We start from the raw sequence: 22237 nt of genomic DNA on the forward strand, positions 1-22237 counted from the left end.
TGGGGTATCTGTCTCTTTTTTCATTTCTCGACGTTTCATGACTCAAGGCCTTCAAAAAACAAAAAAATATGGAGGTTAATGTTCGTACATACAAACATTCGTATGAATGTATGTACATGAATGAATGAATGATTGTTTGACTGTGAGTACGTATGGATGTACGTGGGTTGGCGTATTCGAAGCTTAATAACTTTTGATGAACCGATTTTGATAAAATTTTGCATAGAGACTTGCATAAATGGGGAATAAATCTTCTCAAAATTTTGCAAATGTAACCCCAATTTATATTAATTTTTTTTTTAATTTTCCCCACAATTTCCAAAAATCGAAAAAAGCTATATCTTCGTTGCATAATTTTAAATATATATATATATTTTAATATCTTTCTAGGTATAGTAATAGTGCAAGCGATCAAAAAAAAAACTTTGCGGAAAATTTTAGGGGTGGAAAAGCCGATCAAAGTTTAAAAGAATAGATTTTTTAATTTTTTAAAACTTTTATCGGTCTCTTTATACTTTTAACAATATTAAAAGTTTAAATGATATACTGTACTTTAACTATAATATTGAAATAAAATTTCATCATGATTCATCTCCACCACAAAAAAAATAAATCATAAGTAAATTTTATTGGTTCCACATCTTTTTGTGAAATATTAGTTTTTTTTCATTTAACGTAAGTAAAAGAACGTAAAATATTTTCACCATTTTACACGTAGAATAATCAAAAACTTTTCTTGAAAGATAATTTTGGTGGAGGGGAACTGAAAAAAAAAAAATACTGATTTTAAAATTTATTAAATAGTTTTATTTTTAAACCTCATCATAAATTACCTTACTCCCAAAAAAAATCTTAGGTAATTTTTTCATGTGTAACTTTTTTCCACGGATATATTAACCAATGCCAGGAAAGTACTACAACTTTGTTAGATTTTTTCTTCTAAGAAAGATTTCTCTATTTCACCATTTAAATAAAATATCGATAAAGAAACGTTTACAGTCTTTTTCACTGCCTTGCAAAATTTACACAAAGATTTTAACTGAATAGTTATCTCATATATATAGATAACTATATATATATAACTATATATAGATAAAATTTTTGTTCAGACCAAGTTGTTCTGAACAAAAATTGATTCGTCCAGTTTGAAGAATTTTAGTGAAAATCAGTGCTACAAACATAGGTACCAATGTACTCTATATAATAATTGAAAAATCCTTGTTCTTTGTTTTTGTTTTAATGGATATCTTTGAGTGTGAATCGTTGAAATTTTAAAAACCCCTAGATAATTTTTTAACTGATCACCGTATTTTCCGTTACATATGGCTATATATATATAAATGTTGATATTGTTAAGATTAGGACTGCCTTTTGATGAGTTATTGATTTAAATTCATTTATTAGTTTGTTTTCTATTATTTTTATCAATAAATTCATTCCAGATTTTTTGTTCAAAATCATTTTGGTAAAATTACTATTTTTGTAAAAAGAATTATTCAATTTCTTTGAAGTTTAGTGGTGGGGTCGAAGGTTGAAAATAGTCTGGTTATCATTTTCAGTTTAATTTTTTTTTGTTTATTTAATTGTATTTTTTATGTTTGTTATAAAGAATAGTTTTGTTGTATTAATTATGATTGTTATATAAATGAAATAACTCATAAATCCAAAAATAAAAAAAAGAATATATTAATAAATACTCCAAAACCAAAAGAGACAATAAAAAATGCTTGCGAACAAATAAAAATATAATCAATCTAAAAAAATAACAAAAGCTATAAAGCTATATATAACCTTATAATTAAAATTGTTACAATACTTATTAATAGTGTTGAAAAATGAAGAAAAAATATTTTGATGCGCAATATAGTCATGTTTTAATGCTTAATAAAAAAGGTAATTATAAAAAAACAACAATGCAATTATACATCGATATGATAAAAATTATAACCATAGAAACTGATTAAAAATTGAAAATTTAAAGAATTTAAAAAATAGAATTTTGAAAATTTAAAATTTACCGAATTTAAAGCCTTTCTTGAAATTACCTTTCCTACATTTATTTATTTATTTTTAATAAATAAAGGAAAGGTAAAGGGGGATGAAAATTTAAAATTTACCGAATTTAAAGCCTTTCTTGAAATTACCTTTCCTTGATTTCTTATTTATTTTTAATAAATAAAGGAAAGGTAAAGGGGGATTTATTTTTTAAATTATTAATAAAAGGTAAATATTAAAAAAAAAACACAATACACTGACGTTTTAATCGATTTGCTTGAAATTAACATTATAATTAAAATAACTTACAAGATATACAAAATTTATGGAATTTGAAGCAAAGAACGAATAATTTTGTAGCACATCATCAATTTTTACTTCGTAGTACGAGATAAAGAAAGTACTATGATCGTGAAAATTTCGTTTAACAGATTTCAACGGAAATATCCTTTTTGACCATTCATGAATCTATTTTGACTAGTTTCGGCATGACAACTGTACATACGTATGTGCGTATGTATCTCGCATAACTCAAAAACGATTAGCCATAGCATGTTGAAATTTTAAAATTAGGACTGTAATTTCTATTTCTGCACCTCCATTTTTGATTGCAATCGACTGAACCAGTGTCCAAAAAAGCCCAAAACCCAAAAATAATTAAATTTTAATCTTTTCCTTAAGTGTAATAATAGCGCTCATTGAGAACTTTTCAGCGATATATCATAAGTTGTACTTATTTTCATTAGTTCCATAGTTATAGGCAAATAAAAAATTTTTATTAATGATATATTTGTATTTTACAAGGGGAAGGCACATCGGTTCGAATCAGACTTAATCTCCATTTTTTAAACTTTTTTTTAATTTAAATACATTGATTATTAATAATTATTAACCTCTGATTGTAAAAAGTATTTACGATAAATAATAATTCTGTAATGACAAAAAAAAAAAAATCAGAAGTTATTAATGAAATAAAATTTTATGTACTTTACATTTAAAAAAAAAGTGAATACGTAATTTAATAGGCGTACAAGGAAGTCATGTGGTGTCTTCATCAGATTGTTTTTTTATAAAAAGTACGTTAATTAAGGAATAGGTTTTGTTTTTTTTAAATAAAAAAAAACGGTTTTTTTTTCATAAAATCATAAAACCTGATTTTTTTAAATTGGACAAAATACGGTATTGTCAAAGTTTATAAATCAAGTTTTACGATTTAAAATCTAAAAAATTTCGTTCCTTTTTTAATTTTAAAATCTATCGTTATATACTTACATATGTTTGAACTTCATAGAATACCAAAAAGCTTATTTAATAAAACAAATAACCTAAATTTTTGTTTGATCCTTAAGGAATAGGTGTAATATACGTACAAAGATTGCTCTTCTTGACACTCAGAAATGTTTTTTTTGTTGTAATAAAAGCTTCTATTGAATTTAAATGATTTATTATTAGTAATTAATATCTATGAATTATTTATTTATTAAATATTTTCAAAATGTACATTATTACACTGCTGAACAACTTATAAACGTATAAATAATTAAATTTCAGAATGTATTACAAACACACTTTACCATTAGTTAATTATGAATGCAGTAACTACAGAATTTGATAATTACAGTTAAATTAATAAATGTTACTAGCATTTAATTTATCATAGAATGGATAATATTAAGAACTGCAATTTATAATTAGTATTATTATTAATTATAATTTACTTGCATAGAAGACATTGTGAAAAAAGAATCTTCTATTTTAAAACAAAATAAAATTCAAAGATAATTGAGTGAATAAAAAACACGATCTTTATATAATAAAAATAAAAATGTATTAAAAAAATAAAAATATATTTTGTGTATTCTACCAATTCAGGTAGTTACTTGTCACTCACTAGTCGAGTCGATAAGGCGAGGTGCATATTCGGAGAGTAACTATAGTGTACGTAAAATCTAAAGGCGGGTCCATCCTACAAGCTGACCCTACTTGCCTACTCGAACAAACTCCTATAACCCAGCATGCGGAACATTTGCTACTGGTTGCTACAAAAGTAAGATCTCTAGATGTTATTGCTTCTATTTATTATTTACTCTTTTTTATAATAGTTTATTCTACTACGTAAATTTATTTTTGATATTTATTTAAATTTGTCGTTTAATTATTAATTATTTATTTCATCTGTTATTTATTTATTCTACTGTATTAATTTATTTATTTGAGCAACCATATTAATTATTTTTTTATGAAATGATTTTGTTTTACGTTTATAAAATATTGTACGAATTAACGTTTTAATTAATTAAATTAATTTCACGTTTATTAGAGTATGAACTTTTTTTTTATAATAAATTTAATAATAACTATAATTTTTATTACTTTTACTGATTTTTCTTTAAGACTTCATTTATTTATGCATTCTTTTGTACAATTAATTTTTTATTTTGCAGTTTAGTAGGCCAACAAAACACAAAAGAATGTTAGATATTGGTGTGTACGTGCTATTTAAAAATAATTTTCGTAAATAACTACGCCACGTCAAATAAAATCATAACATTATACCTAAAATAAATAAACAACACATTTCATATAATTTTCTATTACGTCATTATTTCTGTTTATTTATAGCAATGCCGTACTTAAAAAAACATGTACTTTCAAGAAATAAATAAATAAATAAATTACTTCATATACATCTAAAGCAAAATATTAGGCACAAATAATTTTATTTGTAAAAACATATTTCGTTGCTAAGATAGTAACTTCATAACTGGATACGGTGCAATTCATTGCAAATAAATGGATATGATTTTTGGAATACGCTTCTTCGGCTGCTGGTGTGAGAAGTCAATGAGTGATATTAAGAGCACTGGTGGTGGTGCTATAGCGCACTACTGACCCGCCTTCAGATATTACAAACACTGTAATAAGGTAATTTCTACTCCTGCCGTGAGATTAGATTGATGTTTTAATCATTATTGTCTGTGTATAAACACAGAAGCATAGCAAGACAATGTTAATAACATTATATTATTTATTTATTAGGGTTTGTTTACATTAATTTTATATTAATGAATTAATTGATATCATTTTAAGTTTAATTTTAAATAATAAAAAATAAGTTTTTCTTCTGAAAGATTACGGCTATTTTTGTATAAATAATGAATTTTATCTTTTGCCCAGTTATTTTATAATAAGAGCAATTGTTTTCTTAGTCAATGTTCTTTAAAACACAAACATGATGAAAATATATCGTAATAAAATAATTATATACATAAAGTATAAATTTCTTACATTAACCTTTTTGGTTTGTAATTTAATGACATTGTGACGAACAGAGACGCGTAAATCATAGAATTATGGTTAAAGTTTAAAACAGTCGTGTAGTTACAAGCATTACGTTAAACGTGTTATTACTAATAAAATCAAACAATATTCCCTCTTCTTTGGAGTGGAAATTGTAACAGTTGTTACTTAAAAAGTAGTCGTGTTAAGATGTCAAGGGAATGCGAAAAAATTAAGTAATTGTTGTCACGCGTTTAACGTTATTAAGTTCATAGATAAAGAAAAAAATGGATTATTGGTGCTTCTTGTGAAAGGGACGGATCGTGATTGTAGAATGCTAAACTTAAGCTGGTCTGCAGTAATTGACATCAGAAAAATCAGATACGAAGCAGAGGCTAGTGGTTCTCAAATTTAAACGCTAAAGAAAAAAAAAGAAGAAATTTGCTTCTCTTAATGTATATGAAATAGGTGATTTCGACAGGTGTGTTACTAGAAGAGAATTTCTTAAATATTTCGAATTCTGTAAGGAAATATCTACTATACGAAAATTACACAAACTTTGTCCAAGGACCTTAAATTTACTGCTAACAGGAAAGCACTAAGGAAAATTATAAAATCTATGGGTTTTATATTTCTCACTTCAGTAAGTATAAAAACAATAGAGTGATTTTGTGTGTACGGGATGATATACTCGCGAAAAGTTCATTCTTTCTTAGGTATCTAAGAAAAAAATACAACATCTGAGCAAAAGAGACCGGTCGTATACTTAGATGAAACTTGAGTTCACAAACATTTTATATGGTAAAAAAGTTCTGGCAAAGTGACAATGTACCAGGTGTTTTTGTTAATAGTATTGACGGTGACGGTTTGATTGTGGCTAATGTGAGTGGGGGGACGTGGGAATCATAGATGGTACTATTTTGAAGTAGGATTCCTAGAGTAAAACAGACGAATATCATTAAGAGAACATATATTGAAAAACAAGTTATCCCAGGACTACCGAAAAATTGTATTTTAGTCATATTTACCATATTAAACAAAAAAATTACCTTCCGTCATCTAATTGATTGAAAACAAATTATTCAAGAATGGCTTCTTAAAAAAATTAAATTAACTACGACCCACATCTAACAAAAAAATTACTTTTATAAATTGTCAAACTTCACCGCCCAAACCACAATATAAATTAAATGAAATACTAAATAAATAAGGCATTACAGTGATTAAATTGCCACCTTACCACTCAAATTTTAACCCAATTGAATTTATTTGGAATCTAGTAAAAAAAATTTGAGACCGCAATATGACCTACATTAACAAAACTGAGAACCATTACGTTACATGAAATTTCGTCAATTACTGTAGACCATAGGAGAATATCAGTTTCGAAGGTTCAGGAGATAATGGATTCTTCCTGGAAAACAGATCCGTTAATGGAAGATGCCATTGAAAGCATAATTACAAATATAGGGATGGATTATGCTGAGATATTAGGTAGTGAAGAAGACTGGAAATTAATTCCGGTGGAAGTGAAACTGAGTCAAGCTTAGAAATCGAAGGTTGTTGGCTTATTACACAAGATAGTCTCACGGAAAATGCAGACGAAACTGGTTAAGGACTGTATTAATGTAGTATTGATCGTTTAATTATTTAGTAAATTAATATAAAAATATAATTTTATTTTTTATTCCGCTACTGTATTCAACTTGTTGCGATTCCGTACACCTATATATCCAAATAATTACTGTCAGTTTTGAATATTATGCTAGGAAATACGATACCGTTTTAGAAAAAAACGTTTACTTAATTAAATTGTAAGTTAAATTTATTTCTTTTACTGATAACAGTAATGTAAATTAATATTTTTAATTGTGTTATTACCGTAATCAGAAAGAAATTACAGGTTCCAAAAAATCCAGTAACGTATTTTAAACGGACAACATCTCTTGTTTGGAATGGATTGACAAGCAAGTCACTTTGTTCAGTTGGAATAAGCCCAGATTGTACTTTTTTGTTATATCTCCATCTCTGTCTATAGCCAAACAAAACAACAGTGTTGGGGGTCCTCTACGAATACGAACTTCGCCTTGCTGACTTGTAAATTTATTGATTTAATTATAAATGAAAAAACTTAATAAACTATGGAATTCGTTATACAAAATTATAATTTTGACTTGAAACATTATATAGAGATATCTAATGTAATTACCGCACACATTCTCATCTCACACATTTTTACAAAAATAGATAATTAACGACCTACAAAAATATTTAAATATGGAAAATGGAAAAAATATTTCTTGATCCAATCATGTGAGCAAATAAGAGAGTCTCCCAGCTAGAAAATAATATAAAATCCATACTTTTTGACATATTTTTTAGAATAACACTTGATTAAAACGGCAATAATTGAGACCTCAATTGGAAATTTAGGAGTTCAATATACTAAACGTCTTTTAAAAGAGTTATCAAATTCTATTTATAAATAAATGAATAATTTGAGTATTGTTAATATTTACATTATTGCTAACAGTAAGTTACTTTGATGACAGTATTAGCACAACTACTGATTCATATTAGTATTTGATCAAGTAAAATACATTCCAGACAACAAAAACATGTAATAAAATTTCAACAAAAAAATATAAAAGTAGTACCATAAAAAAAATTTATAATAAAAAATGGTAGCAAAGTATTTCATAACTTTCTCGGCTATTAATAATAAAAATTAAAAGAGCTAGATCAGAAAAATAAAATATATTACAATTTTTTTAAAGATTGGGAATAAATTTTATAAAAATATTCGTATATACGTTAAACTTAACAAATTTGTTTAAGTAAAGTTTTCTCTATATCTAATACCCCCTTAAATAGAGGCTAAAATAAGAAAAATAAAATTTACAAAAAAAGGTTTTTTACATTTTAGGCCCGCAGTCAATAATTAAAAAAAAAAAAAAATGTAGACATTTGTTTGATTAATCTATATATTAACAATAAACTTTCAAAAAATGTTTGAAATATTTTGAATCAAAGGTTGAGTATTTGAAAAAAACTTTTTTTCGATTATGTATGTGTGGATTGTAGGCAACGAATTTGCTTTAATAAAATTTTTTTTTATAAAATTCCTCTGAATAATATCTAAATTGGGTTTTTCCTGATACCCCTTCACAAATATAAAAAAATATTAATATTATCAGTACCCCATACATAGAAATATTTGAGCTAAATTTGAAGAAAAACGGTTTTTTCAATCCTGAGATATAAGGCCAAAAAGCAGTGCGACAAACATGCACACATGTACGTACATGCATGTGTACATACGGTTTTTTGGTCTAGATGAACTTGTTGGATCTAAAACGTAAAATTTTGCAAAACACCCGATACCTCATTTTTGACATGATCACCATACATTCCCCTTTATATATCTATTGTATAATATAGCCTTATACGTCGGGAAAAATAAAAGTTTTTTTTTAAATTTATAATAAAAAAAATTCCCTTATAAAAAAAAATATATTAATAATTTACATACATTTATGTTTTCTTTTTTAAGAAAAAAAATATTTTATTTCTTATTGTTAATATTTATTTTAGATTTATAATCTAACTTGCATAAAATGTACATAAAACTTATTTAAATATAATTACAGAAATTGAAATAATCAGTAAAAAAAAAAAATAATTAAAAAATCTCTACAGGATATCAAATTTGAACATGAAAATAACATATAGCTTTTGTATTAATAAAATGCAATTAAAATTTTCTTGAAACAAATAATAAATAGTACTTTATTTTTAATAAAATAGTGAAGTTTTAAAATAAATAATTACAATATTAAAATTTTAATTTTTTTTTAAATGTTAAAATTATACAATGTAAAACGATACTGGGTAATGGAATCTCAATTTAATATAGAAAGTAATTAAATCTACGTTTTAATTTTAATTTGTACATATATATAAATAAGTTCTGTCCGGAAATTTATCTCACAAAGTCTACAAGTATGATAAAAAAAAGGCCTTCTATATAAAATTTAGTGTTAATGGTTGTCCCGGGAGGTAAAAACACACGGTGGACGACCCTCATTATATCAAAAACCACAGAGCATGGTCTTGATCTTTTATTTGCTCATTCGAGTCTTTTTGAGGCGAGGGGACGCCGAGGTATCCCACTCCAGCACTTTGTCTCTTCGTTTTGGGGTCGTATTGGAATATCCATGTTTCATCACCCGTGATAACATTGTCCAAAAAGTGAGGATCATTTTTACACATTTCCAAAACGACAAATTTATACTCGGCGAGATTTTTGGTTGTCGTTCAGAATTTTTGGGACAAGCTTCGCGTACACTTTTCTCATGTGCAAATCCTTGGTCACAATCTCATGGACGATAGTTTTTTTGAATATTTAACATGTCGGCCATTAAACACTCATTTCGACGGTCTGTTTGCAAAAGTTCTTTCACACGAGTCACATTTTCGTCGTTTGAGGAGGTTGACGGGCTTCCAGCACTGGCTTCATCGTCGACCTCTTCACGGCCTTCCAAAAATGCCTTGTGCCATCTGTAGACTAGCCTTTGTGATAAACACTCATCTCCAAAGGCCTGTTGAACCATTTGAAAAGTTTCCGCTGCAGACTTGCCGAGTTTCACAAAAAATTTGGTCGTGTACCTTTGTTCTAGCGAGTACTGCATTGCAAGAGACGAAACAGAGGTTTAAAATATCGCCTGTCCTTCCCATCCAAGAGTTCGGAGACAACTGAGCATTCATGCACTCGCTCGGTAGTTGACACACGACCATCAATCCCGGCGGATGATAGAGCTCGTTACAACGTACAGTCACTTCACAGTAAAATGTATTACATTATATTCTCGACAGATCTTATATATATATATAAGATCGAGAACATATATATATATAAAAGAAAATTTCATGAAATCGTGTTTTAATTATCTCAAATACAATATGTTACTGTATTATTTATTATAACTTCAAAAACTTTAATGGCAATATTTTATTAAATAAATTCCTTACATAAATTTATTTAGATCACAACATACATTCACTCATCAGTTTCCCCGATTACACCTAATATTTGCCACCTTCAAAAATTACTTCAGTACTTATCTAATCAGAATAAGAAAGCCGATGAAGGTAAACCAATGACAACAGACATTCACTCGTCAGTATCCAAAATTACACCTAATATTCAGTACATTCAAAGATTACTTTAATAACTAAATAATCAGAATAGTTAAGCCGATAAAAATTAAGCCAATGACAACAGACATTCACTCATTAGTATCCCAGATTGCATCTATTATTCACCGTCCTCAAAGATTACTTCAGTACCTATCTAAATTATATTCCCTAAAGTTAAAAATAAAATAAATAAATAAATTAAAAGTTAAGTTTAAATTCCCTACATAAATTTATTTAGACAACGACAAAAAATTATAATTCAGTTTTCCTCTTGTATCATACTTCTCTGATGGTGAGTACGTTTTTATATAACATGCAATAAAAAGAAGAGGGTGAGACAAGTGTTAAATCCGTTTTGCTGTAACTAAACACGTTGAATATAATATTGCAACCGTCAGGCATTCAGTCGGACGAATCATTGTACAGTAGTACATATAAAGGTATAATATTATGTTGCTTATACAGTACATACTTTTTACAAAATGACACTTGTAAAAGTATAAAAATTAGTAGACAGAAAATGAGTAGAACAAAACTGCAATATGATGTACTTATAATCTCTTTAATGTTGTAACCGACTGTAAATTGTATTTTGAGACACAAAAAAGAATAAGAACTTTGAAAAACTCACTTAAACTTTATTTATATCTGCTGAGTACACATGAGATTAAAAAATATTGTAAATATTTAAAAATGAGTTTAGACTACATTCTAGACAAAATAGTGAAATCAAATATATATTCAATTATTTAGATCGGTGAGATAAGTATGAAAAAATCGAATGCTTAGACAAACACAGTAAACCACATCAGGGTTTATGAAAAAGGAATGATATAGTAACATTATATCGACAAATTGAATCTTTTCTGTTTTAGTGATCAGCTTCTACATTAACTCAAGTAGATGGCTCGAATGAAACTTGGCTAGGATAAAACTGGGCAGCAGCTAATTGAAATCATTACGAAAAACTTTATTTTCATTAATTTTAAGTTAAAAAATTAATGATTATTTTGTAATTAAATTAAAATAAGTATATTTTTAGGTCAACATTCGTTCTACATCACAGGAAATATGAATATAAAGGTGAATTAAAAAAGGAAGATGTAAATATATAAAAGTAATGAGAAACTTAAGACGTAAATGATACAACATTTATTTTTAAATTATTTTATCTAAAAAGAAGAAGACGGTTTATATATTTATATAAATATTTTATATTTAATTAAAAGAGATTTAACTTATTTTAGACACTCTAATTCTCACAGAGGTTTTATTAAAAATAATTATTTTAATTTCTTTTACATAGAAAAAAAACCAGACGTTTTGAATAAATTCTCATCTCTTTGATAGCAACTAAAAAAATGAATACATTGACTACACATATAAGAGCGTTAAAACCGTAGTAAGAAGTGTTAATACCTCCCTCGTGCTCACCTATTAAAAGTAAGTTTGCAACAAGTGTGCTATTATTTTAGGTCCATGTAGTTGCTGATCGTAAAACCTGCACATTCGTTTTTAATTGCACGAACAAGACTTTCCAAACACAGGTGCGGTTGAGTGCTTTTTCATGGCATCCAAACGTCTAAAGGGTAGAGCTAGCTATTCAAACAGTTACGGTTTTTCACTTAAATATATTATATACGGTACGTAATTGCTTCAAAACTTACAGTTTTAAAATTATTCTAGGGGAAAAATTCGTTTTAGGAAAAAAAAAAAATAATATAAATAGTATTCCTAAAGTTATGTTTTTTTTTAAATCGCTTAATTTTAATGTTTACTATTACAAAAAATCAAATTTTTAAATCGCTTAATTATAATGTTTACTATTACAAAAAATCAAATTATTATTTTAATTATTTCTTTTACATAGCTAACCAAGAATACAGAATAAAAACTATTTTCAAATAAAACAAAAAAGAGACCAAAGACTTTCCCGCCTGTTCACAATAAAAATTGAAAGAGTTAGTGCCAAAAAAAAGGAATTTATTTTTTAGAGATGGAAAAAGATTTTAAGAAAGTTTTTTCTAAAAATATTCATATATAGGTTAAGCTTAACAAATTTGTTTAAGTTTTCTCTAAATCTAACACCTCCTTCAATAAATGCTAAAATAAGAAAAATAAATTTTCAAAAAACTTTTATGCACATTTGGTCTGGGTGGGGTCTGTAATTAAAAAAAAAAATTGTAAACATTTATTGATAACTTTATATATGAAGTATAAACTTCAAATAATTTAAAAAAAAAAATATGTAAACGGAAGGAATATAGAGCAAAAAGAATAAAAAAATAACGTTTAAATTTTAAGTGGTAGGGGTAGATTTTTGAAAAAAAAATTTGATTACTTATATATGCATTGTAACGAATTTGCTGTTATAATGATTTCTAAAAATTCCTTTGAAGAAAATTGAAATTGTTTTTTCCACAATATACTTCCACCCCTTAAGAATTTAAAAAGAAGTATATTATCAATGCCCCATATATAGAAATATTTGAGCCAAATTTGAAGAAAATTGGTTCGGCCAATCATGAGATATTAGGACAAAAACAGTGTGACAAATGTACAGGATGAAAATAGTTATAAAAATAGATTTAATTAAAAAAAATCGGCCGTTACTTTACAGATCTGATTGACTTTTTTCTTTATTTTCTTTTATATTATTGAAAAATTTAATAATTTAATATTTCATCGTAATTTTCAAACTAAGGATAAAAAATTTATGAAATTATAATTAATTATTGTTATAAACTTTAAAATAATAATATATTTTAAAGAAAAATGTCATAATATTAAAAGAGTACTTAGTATTTATAATAACTTGAACATAATTTATATAAATTGAAGGAGGTCATATTACACACGACCTACACTTAAAGTAACTTAATAATTTTATAACCTCATACACATGTAGATAATTAAGTCATGTTAACTCCGCAGAGACTTCCATTCATATAGCCTGCATTATCTTACGAAATATGAGAAGTATTTTCTTACACACATAAACCAGAATAACATATATACATTCCACACGCATACATTTATATTTTATTAGAACGTAAAATATATGAAAGATAGGGAGAGTTTTAAGGGAGTAAGAGAGATAAATGGATGTTATCGTATAACTGAAAAGAGAGAGGATAATGACAGAGTGTCATCGGATATGTGTACAGTGAGTGAGTGAGAGAAAGTATAAATGGAAGTGAGTGAGTGAGAGAAAGTATAAATGGAAGTGAGAGAGATGGGAAAATATGCTGCAAGGCATTTCTCTCGGGCAATGCAATGAAATAATTTGTCTCTGGTTTAATAGAACAGAATATAAGGTAGAAGGAAACTGTAGTATATAAGTAGTGACGTGTACTTGTGCGTTTGTTGTACGGGTGGGCGCGCGCATCGCATGTACTATGTATATTTATCCTACCATATGGAGTAAAATTGGCTCATACTCGTAACCGCTTAAATGTACGTAAACTTTTCTCATTCCTACCTACCTATCTATCTATTTATACCACAAAATTCGTCTTTTAACTTTCTAAAATCATCTTCCTCTTTGTTCATTTGTTCATTAAATATATTATAATAAATGCAAATTTAATCAAAATAACGCCAACCGTAAATGTTGCCTAAAGTGACATTCATTCTTTAACGTCACTCTACGTATCTTAAAATTATTAGGTTTTATATTTAGCTATGTTTTCTTTAAATCCGATCATATTATTATAATAAGTATTTATATATTATTGAAAATAGTACATTCTACAAGATGTCCCATAAGCCTACAACGAGTAACTTTTTTTAGCCTCGGGAACCACCGTTAGGTATTGCTTCAGAGGATGAGATGAAATGATAATTTTGTAGTGGAGCGAGTGAAAATGCCATGTCTAACTGGGATTCGAATCCGGGATCTCCGAATGAAAGACCGAGACGCTACCAATTGCACCACGGAGGCCGGCATTCCCCACCGCCTTAACGAATTGTGACAAGCAATGCAAATTATCAATGCCCCATACATAGAAATGTTTGGACCAAATTTGAAGAAAACTGGTTCGGTCAATCCTAAGATATAATGCCAGTAGTGGTGTGACTGACACACACACACACACACACACACACACACACACACACACACACACACACACACACACACACACACACACATACACACACACACACACACACACACGCACACACACACACACACACACATATATATATATATATATATATATATATATATATATGTTTTTTATCTAGATTAACTAGTTATACCCTAAAACGTAAATGTAAAACGTTGACTAAACCCAGACACACCGATTTTTGACATGCTCACCATACTTTCACTTTTAATATAGCTATTCTATATTACATTCTCAGGGAAAGTAAAAATGATACATTCAGCCTAAAATATTATAATGTAGAGTTTGCGTCCACATTTACAATCCTAGTTTGTAAATTAGGATACCAAAGAATTAAAATCTTTTTTCTATCATTGCCTATCATTTTTTCTATCATGGCCTAGATAAAAGACTACTTGAAGATATTTTTTGCATCTGATTTCAGTATTTTAGAATATTTCATCCTTTAAGTATTATTAAAATTATACTTTCCTCACTCAAGGAAAACTTTCAGAATAGGAAAAATTTTATTTTCCTATTGAATCTTATAAGACGTAGAATTGGGAATTTTAGAAGTAGATTCAAATTTTAATTTAAATTTATAATTTGTTTTTCAATACAAAACAATTTTTTTTCAAGAAACAACTTTGCAAGAAGAAGAAACAATTTTTTTGTGTAGTTTTGATATGCTGGTTTCAATAATGAGGCAAAAGATAATTATTAAAAAAAAAAAATGGGAAATTTATTTTCTAATGACGGTTTTCAAATTTTCTTTACTACTAAGATTAAACCCACCTGAGTTTTCGTACTTTCTGGAAAAAAATAGAACTCTGGCTTTACCGGAAGAATTTTAGCAACTTTTAACTACCAAAAAGTAGCCAGAATCCCCAGAAATCCCCAGACAGGTCTAGAGGATGAGCTTTCCAAATATTTTAATTATTAAGGATGCAATAACTTTACTATTAACATATTTAGATTTCATAGAGTAGAATTTGAGAACACCATAAAACTGAACTGAAATAAAGGGATAAAAGATCCCTTTAAATAAAAAAATAAAGGGAATAAATAAATAAAGGAGATAAATAAGGGCAAAGGACTGATTAATGAGAAAGAATGAAATGTCCAAACACGAACCTCAAAACAAGACTAATAAAACCACTCATAACACAGCTTTAAAGCTCATGTTAGTCCGTTATTCTACATGAGATAAGGAATTCTTATCTAGGATGGGAGAAAAATATTAGCGATAAACAATTTCTAACGATCGGCACGAATTGATGTTAAATTTTTTTTTCTCCAGAACTTGATGAGCCCTTCAAAAAGTCTCCGGACATTTTTGTTGTGAGGCTATTTGAAGAATAAGTACAGTAATCCACTTCTACAAAACATTGAAGAAAAATATTATTACTAAATCACCGTAATTCATGTGGATACATGACGCGTGATGGAAAACATAACTGAGATTCAGTGTGCGGATGGAAATGGTGACCACCGTCAGGATTTAACGTTAAGAATTTAATTTTTTAACATGACGTTAATTACTACTGTAAACTTTAATTCTTAGTAAATTTTATTTTTAAGGTATAAATAAAAATATCATAATTATTAAAAAATGTCCTGTTTTATTTGCTCGCCCATTATATATGATTAAAAACACAAATCACCTTAAAAAGTACATGGAGAAATACCTATACTGAGGTTCCTTTCATAATTCGTTATTTTTTTTTAAGGTAGGCTAAGTAGCAATGTATTAAAAGTATCAGTAATTACCATAAGTATTTTTTAGAGGTGACAATAGTAAAGACCTTTATCACTGACTTCCAAATAAAGATGATGGATTTTTGTTTGTAGCTTCACTGAAATAGAATTGAGTTTTAATAAACGTCCATTGATTTTTGACGATGCTTTCATCTTCAAAGATTTTGAAGATATATTATAATAAAAATTAATTTTTTTTATCATCCAGGTTAAATAAATTCTGAACCAAAAAAATGCCTCCGTTTTTACTTCAGGAGAGGATGAGATTGAGATTAAATTGCAATTTTGTAGCGCATGAAAATGCCATGCCTAACCGGGATTTGAACCCGGGACCTCCGGATAAATGGCCGAGACGCTACCACTCGGGCCACGGAGGCCGGCAGATACATTAATTTAGCTCATTTGTTAATACTTATTTATTTGTTTATTTGTTTCAGCTATCACAGTCAAACAGTACGAGAGTAACATTAACTGAGGTACAAAGGGATTTAACTGGATATTATAAATGCGAAGTATCAGCTGATGCACCATTATTTCACACCGAATTGCGTACCGCACCGGTTATTGTAATTGGTATGTATTTATTTCAAACAATTTTTATTAGTGAAAGGAAAATTGCACAGTAATTTTTGTAGTAGCTTATCTTTGCTGAGTTTTTTATTTTCTACTCAACGGGGTAAAAACACTCGTAGAAAATAATAAATCCATGCATGTACTGTATTACCGTTCTTGGGATTATTAAAAGGAAAGCTGGGATATACACTAGTTTAAATAGTTTTGTAGATATTTTAGTTGTTGTCTAGATTCTGTTATAATCGATTATCTAAATTCGATTGGGGGAAAAAAAACTAGATGAATTTCCTCAGTTGTCAGACCCTACTTGATTGTCTTACAGTGTTACAGATGAGCTGAATTTTAAGCTACCATAACTTGTTTAGAAGATAAAAAACTTCACGGTCAAAAGATTAAAAAGAGACTTACAAATTGGTTTGCAACATTTTTCTCCTTTTAAAAGTGAATAAGAAAAAAATACCTTCTTAGTAGAACTTAATATTTCACAGAAATGGGGGTTTCAGGATCTAAGATAGATCTTATTAATTTAATTAATTTTATGGGTTGTTGAAATAGTTTTGGTTTATTTTAGACCGACTAAAGCATAACTATGCAAAATTTATTTCTTCGTTACTTGAAAAAAAATGTGAAAAAAAAAATATATATGTATTTTTTCCGGAAAATGTAGCAAGAATAACAACTATATTAACGAATATCTATAAAAATTAATTAATTAATTTATTTATTTATTCAACAAAAGATTTATTTTATTATTTTAATCAACAATATATTATAATAATTAATATACGTAAATTAATTTTTATTATTATCCAGGCTAAATAAATTCTGAATCAAAAAAAAGCCTCCTCTTTTGCTTCAGGAGAGGATGAGATTGAGATTAAATGGCGATTTTGTAGCGCATGAAAAAGCCATGCCTGACCGGGATTTGAACCCGGGACCTCCGGATAAATGGCCGAGATGTTATCACTCGGGCCACGGAGGCCGGCACATTATTTACGGCCTCCGTTATTATTATTATTATTATTTTTTTTTTTTAATTAAAATTTAGAATTATAGAATAATTATATCAAAGAGGAAAGTATCGAGACAATGTAAAAAATGGGGTATTGGGTTTTTACAAAACTTTATATTTTGGACTCCAAATAGTTCATCTAACCCATAGAAACACATGCATGTATGTGTGTAAAAAACGTATGTGTGTCGCACTGCTTTTGGCCTTATAACTCAGGATTGAACAAACCAAGTTTTTTTTTCAAATTTGGTTCAGATCTATACTATTAACAAAAAGGACTACTAGATCAATCACAAACAAATTTTTACCCATGTTTCTTGGCATAACAAAGAAGGTTTTTAGAAACATTTCATCTTGAAAAATCTCTTTAAAAAAAAAATATATTTATATATATATATATATATAGAGAGCCGTGGATACTTTTATGAATTGAACTAATGAACTGTGGACTGTGAGCGTCTATCACTGTGTGAGCTCAATATTCGAACATCTGACTCACGTAGAAAGTAAGAAATGAAGATTTTCTGCTATATTTCGCCTGTGCTATATTTTATCCCTCTTAATGGTCCAGCAATAATCGGCCAGCATATTAGGATTCCATTTGCCTTGATACCTCTTTTCCATAGCTGAAATCTCCTGATGAAAGTGTTCCCCGTGCTCATGGCTCACTGCACCAAGATTTTCCGGGAAAAAAATATAGGTACGAGTGCAGAAAGTGGTGTAATTTAAAGGGAATATTACAACCCACATTTTTATAGGATGGTATAAGATCGTTGACAATATCACGGTAATTTTCCGCCTTTCAATTTCCCAAAAACCTCTGAGTAACATTTTTCAATGCTTCCCAAGTTGCTTTCTCCAGTTGATTCAATAGTTCCTCAAACTTTTCATCATGCATTAGTGATTTTATTTGTCGATCCACAAATATTCCTTTTTTAATTTTTTCATCATTAATTTTAGGAAACTTCTGTTTTAACTACTTGAAACCAGGATTATTTTCCATGGTCTTGACGAACTTGACGAAATTCGTCATTAATCCTAGTTTGATATGTAACAGAGGTAGATACAGATTTTTAGGGTTATACAATGGCTCAATTTTCTCATTTTTCTGTTTAGGAATGAGTGATTCGCGTTCAGGCCATTCTTTTCTAATGGAATGCTCTTTTCTGTACCTACTATCCCATTCATACAAAAAAATAGTACTTTGTGTAACCAAGCTGCAGACCAAGAATAAGTGCAATTATACCTTTAAATCACCACAAATATTGCATTCACACAATGCATATTGAAGTTTTTCCAATATAAATTTAAAGTTTACATATGTTTCTTTATACTAGCAGAGTGAACCATTGGTACTGATGGAAATTTATTGCCATTATGCAGAAGCACAACTTTTAAACTAACTTTAGAGGAATCAAGCGCTATTCTGTTGCGTTATGTTCATTGTAAAGTGTCTCCATAAGAGAAGAAATGTCATTACAAAACACTAAGCCATTTTCATCAGAAAAATAGTTTTTAAATTCACAATGATGATTACAATAATTACATATTTTTGTATTCTTTTGAAGAAGATTTCATCCTTTTAGCCAGGAAGCAAGCATTTCAGACTGTTTTTTGGATAAATTTAAATGTCATATGAAATCGTTAAGATTTTCTTGAGTCAGTAAATAAGGATCAGATGAACTGCTTTGTTCAAAAGTTGTATATTTTTCTTCCTTACTTCTATCAGACTCTGAGATCTCTTCATCTAATGTCATATGTTTTGGTGGCTTTGGTATAGGCAATTCTTTGCAGTGTGGAACTGGTCTTGGAAATTGGCTAGAAAACACTCGGGCCTATGAAAAAAGCAGCTGCTTACTTCAATAATGCACAAATGTGTAAAATTTTGAAATAGTGCCATAAAGTAAACTTTATATGCAAAAATTCATCTGTTCATATTCAACAAATCCCAAAATAACCATCCATCCATAAAAATGTTTCAGAACTGTATGACTTTTTTATGGGCTATTGGTTTTTGTAAAAAGAATGATGACATCTGACAAATATATAATTTAATATATATATATATATAATCCACAACTTGTATTTCAACTATGCTTATTTCAACATTGATGAATAATAACTTGGCATAATCAAGTGGCTGTGAAAGACATGATATGAAACAAAAGCTAAAAAAAAAAATGACACACCGTTTTTAAAAAATAATATGTAATTTTTCTGCATCTCTGAGCTCAATGTAAAACCTTACTCAATGTAAAAAAAAAAATGTTTTATAGCCTAACTAGTAGTCTGCATGGATATTACGTAAAAACTTCTACAATGACTTATGTAATCTTAAAATTATTTCATGTACTCTTATTTAATACGTATTTTAATAACTTTACAAAGTTATTAATACATATATTTAAAAAAACGTAAAGTAAAATATATATTTTTTTAAATATACGTTTTCGTTTTACTTTGGGAAAAACAAAACATATTTTGATAAATTTACTAGCAAATACTCGTATTTAATTGTTACTCATTAATTAATATTAGAATAAAACTTTTAATATTCGCTTCTTAAAATTTGTATATTTGTTTTTAAATATTAATACAGTAGATTTTCATACATATATTCATAAAAATTATTAAATATATATAATCACTATTCCAAAAACAACGTATAATGTTATATCTCCCAAAAAATATATTAATTTTTTTGTTAAATTTAATTAAATTCAGTAGTAATTAATTTTCGATTGAATTAAAAATTTAATATCGATTGCTATTTAATTGAGCAATAAGGTTTTGGAAATTAAGAACGTTGAGTATAAAAGTTTTTTCACTGAATTTTACATTTATTAATAACAATAATAAACCCAAGAAGTTTGCCCGGAAATTTCAAGTATATGTAGAATAGTACTTAAACACTTACGGTAATGGGTTGGATTAAATGCTATCAATAACGTAGTTAAGTGAAGTCAATAGGCTGTGGTTCCGTTTCACGAGTCCATTCTATTTAGTGTTGACTGTATATTGTGAAGCACCGATGTCAGGCAATTTTGAATTAGTTCTCTTAAAAAAATTTCGCTGGGTTGATTTAATTCCACATTTGCTTGATTTTGTACAAGAGTTTATATAATTATGTTCATTAGATTTAAGGCTAATCAAATAATAAGTTTTGAAAATATAACTGTCTATATTTTAATAAATTTGAAAAAATACATATTATGGAAATGTATTTTACCTATAAAAATTTAAAAAAAAGAAGTAAATAAATGATGTATAAAAAATACGATTGATTCAAAAAGGACTTCACAACTTTAAAAGCATATAAAGATTTATGGAGACAATTTACAGATCCGATTGAGGTCTCATTTCATAGAAAAACACATCAAGTTTGTCACCCAACATTCACTTCAGTTCGAAATAGCTTCCATTTGTATGAGATATATTTCCCCACCTGAAGTCGATTTCATTCCAGACTGTAGCCAGGAAATCGGACATTACAGCACCAGCTGCGGCGTTAATTCGAAGTCTTAGCTAAATAAAATCAACATAGAAGGTAATAAATAAGCCTGATCTTTAATGAAACCCTACAAGAAAAAATCTAGCGAGTTAAATCTGGGGAGCGAGAAGGTGATGTAATTGGACCTTCACGATCATTCCACCAATTTGGGTATCGAGTATCAAGAAAATCTCGGACTTCTAGGCGGCAATGAGGTGGTGCCCCATCGTGCTGATAGTAATGGCATCCATTTTGGTCAACGTCATCTAATTGAGGAATTAAAAAGTTTTGAAGGACGCACAGATAAACGATACCATTTAGGTTGCCTCCTGGAAGAAGAACGGGTAATTTTGTTTGGAAGAACTACCTGTATCAACGAAGGTTTGATGACAAAAGTAAATTGTATGCCTACTAGAAGGGTCCCTACCGTTCTCTACGAAAATTACGTTGAATTGCAGTTTCTGATTGCAAATGGAAATATCAAAACACACAGCCATCACGTTCCGCACCAGTAAATGTATTCATTTTTAACAACACTGGTGACAGTGTCGTTAGCTAAATTCAGTAATGACCGAGACCAGGTTCCTAGCGGTGGGGCGGGGAACGGCATAGCCGGGCCCTGTTTCCCCCGCCGGGGATTAGAGGCAGGCACAAAAGATCCAGAATCGTGGGGGGGGGGGGTTGACCTGTCGTGCCGGATGTTAAGCCGGTGGATGGGGAGACCTCCTTAGAGTCGGAAGGACACGTTCCTGGGCAGAGTATACTTAATTGGATGTCCGGCCCAGGGATGCAGGGGAAAAAATTCAGTAATGATGAACTACG

At 28.5% G+C, this 22237-nt stretch overlaps 1 protein-coding gene across 1 annotated transcript in view; it reads left to right on the forward strand.

Annotated features, from left to right (window-relative positions):
• LOC142323857 (uncharacterized) overlaps positions 1-22237 on the forward strand; it is a 402042-nt gene that overhangs the window by 321845 nt on the left and 57960 nt on the right. The window contains exon 2 of the mRNA XM_075364154.1: positions 16778-16913. Coding sequence (XP_075220269.1) covers positions 16778-16913 — 136 coding nt within the window. The remainder of the gene's footprint in view (positions 1-16777; positions 16914-22237) is intronic.

This window comes from Lycorma delicatula, chromosome 4, assembly GCF_047948215.1.
Source record: "Lycorma delicatula isolate Av1 chromosome 4, ASM4794821v1, whole genome shotgun sequence".
Taxonomy (NCBI): Eukaryota; Metazoa; Arthropoda; class Insecta; order Hemiptera; family Fulgoridae; genus Lycorma; species Lycorma delicatula.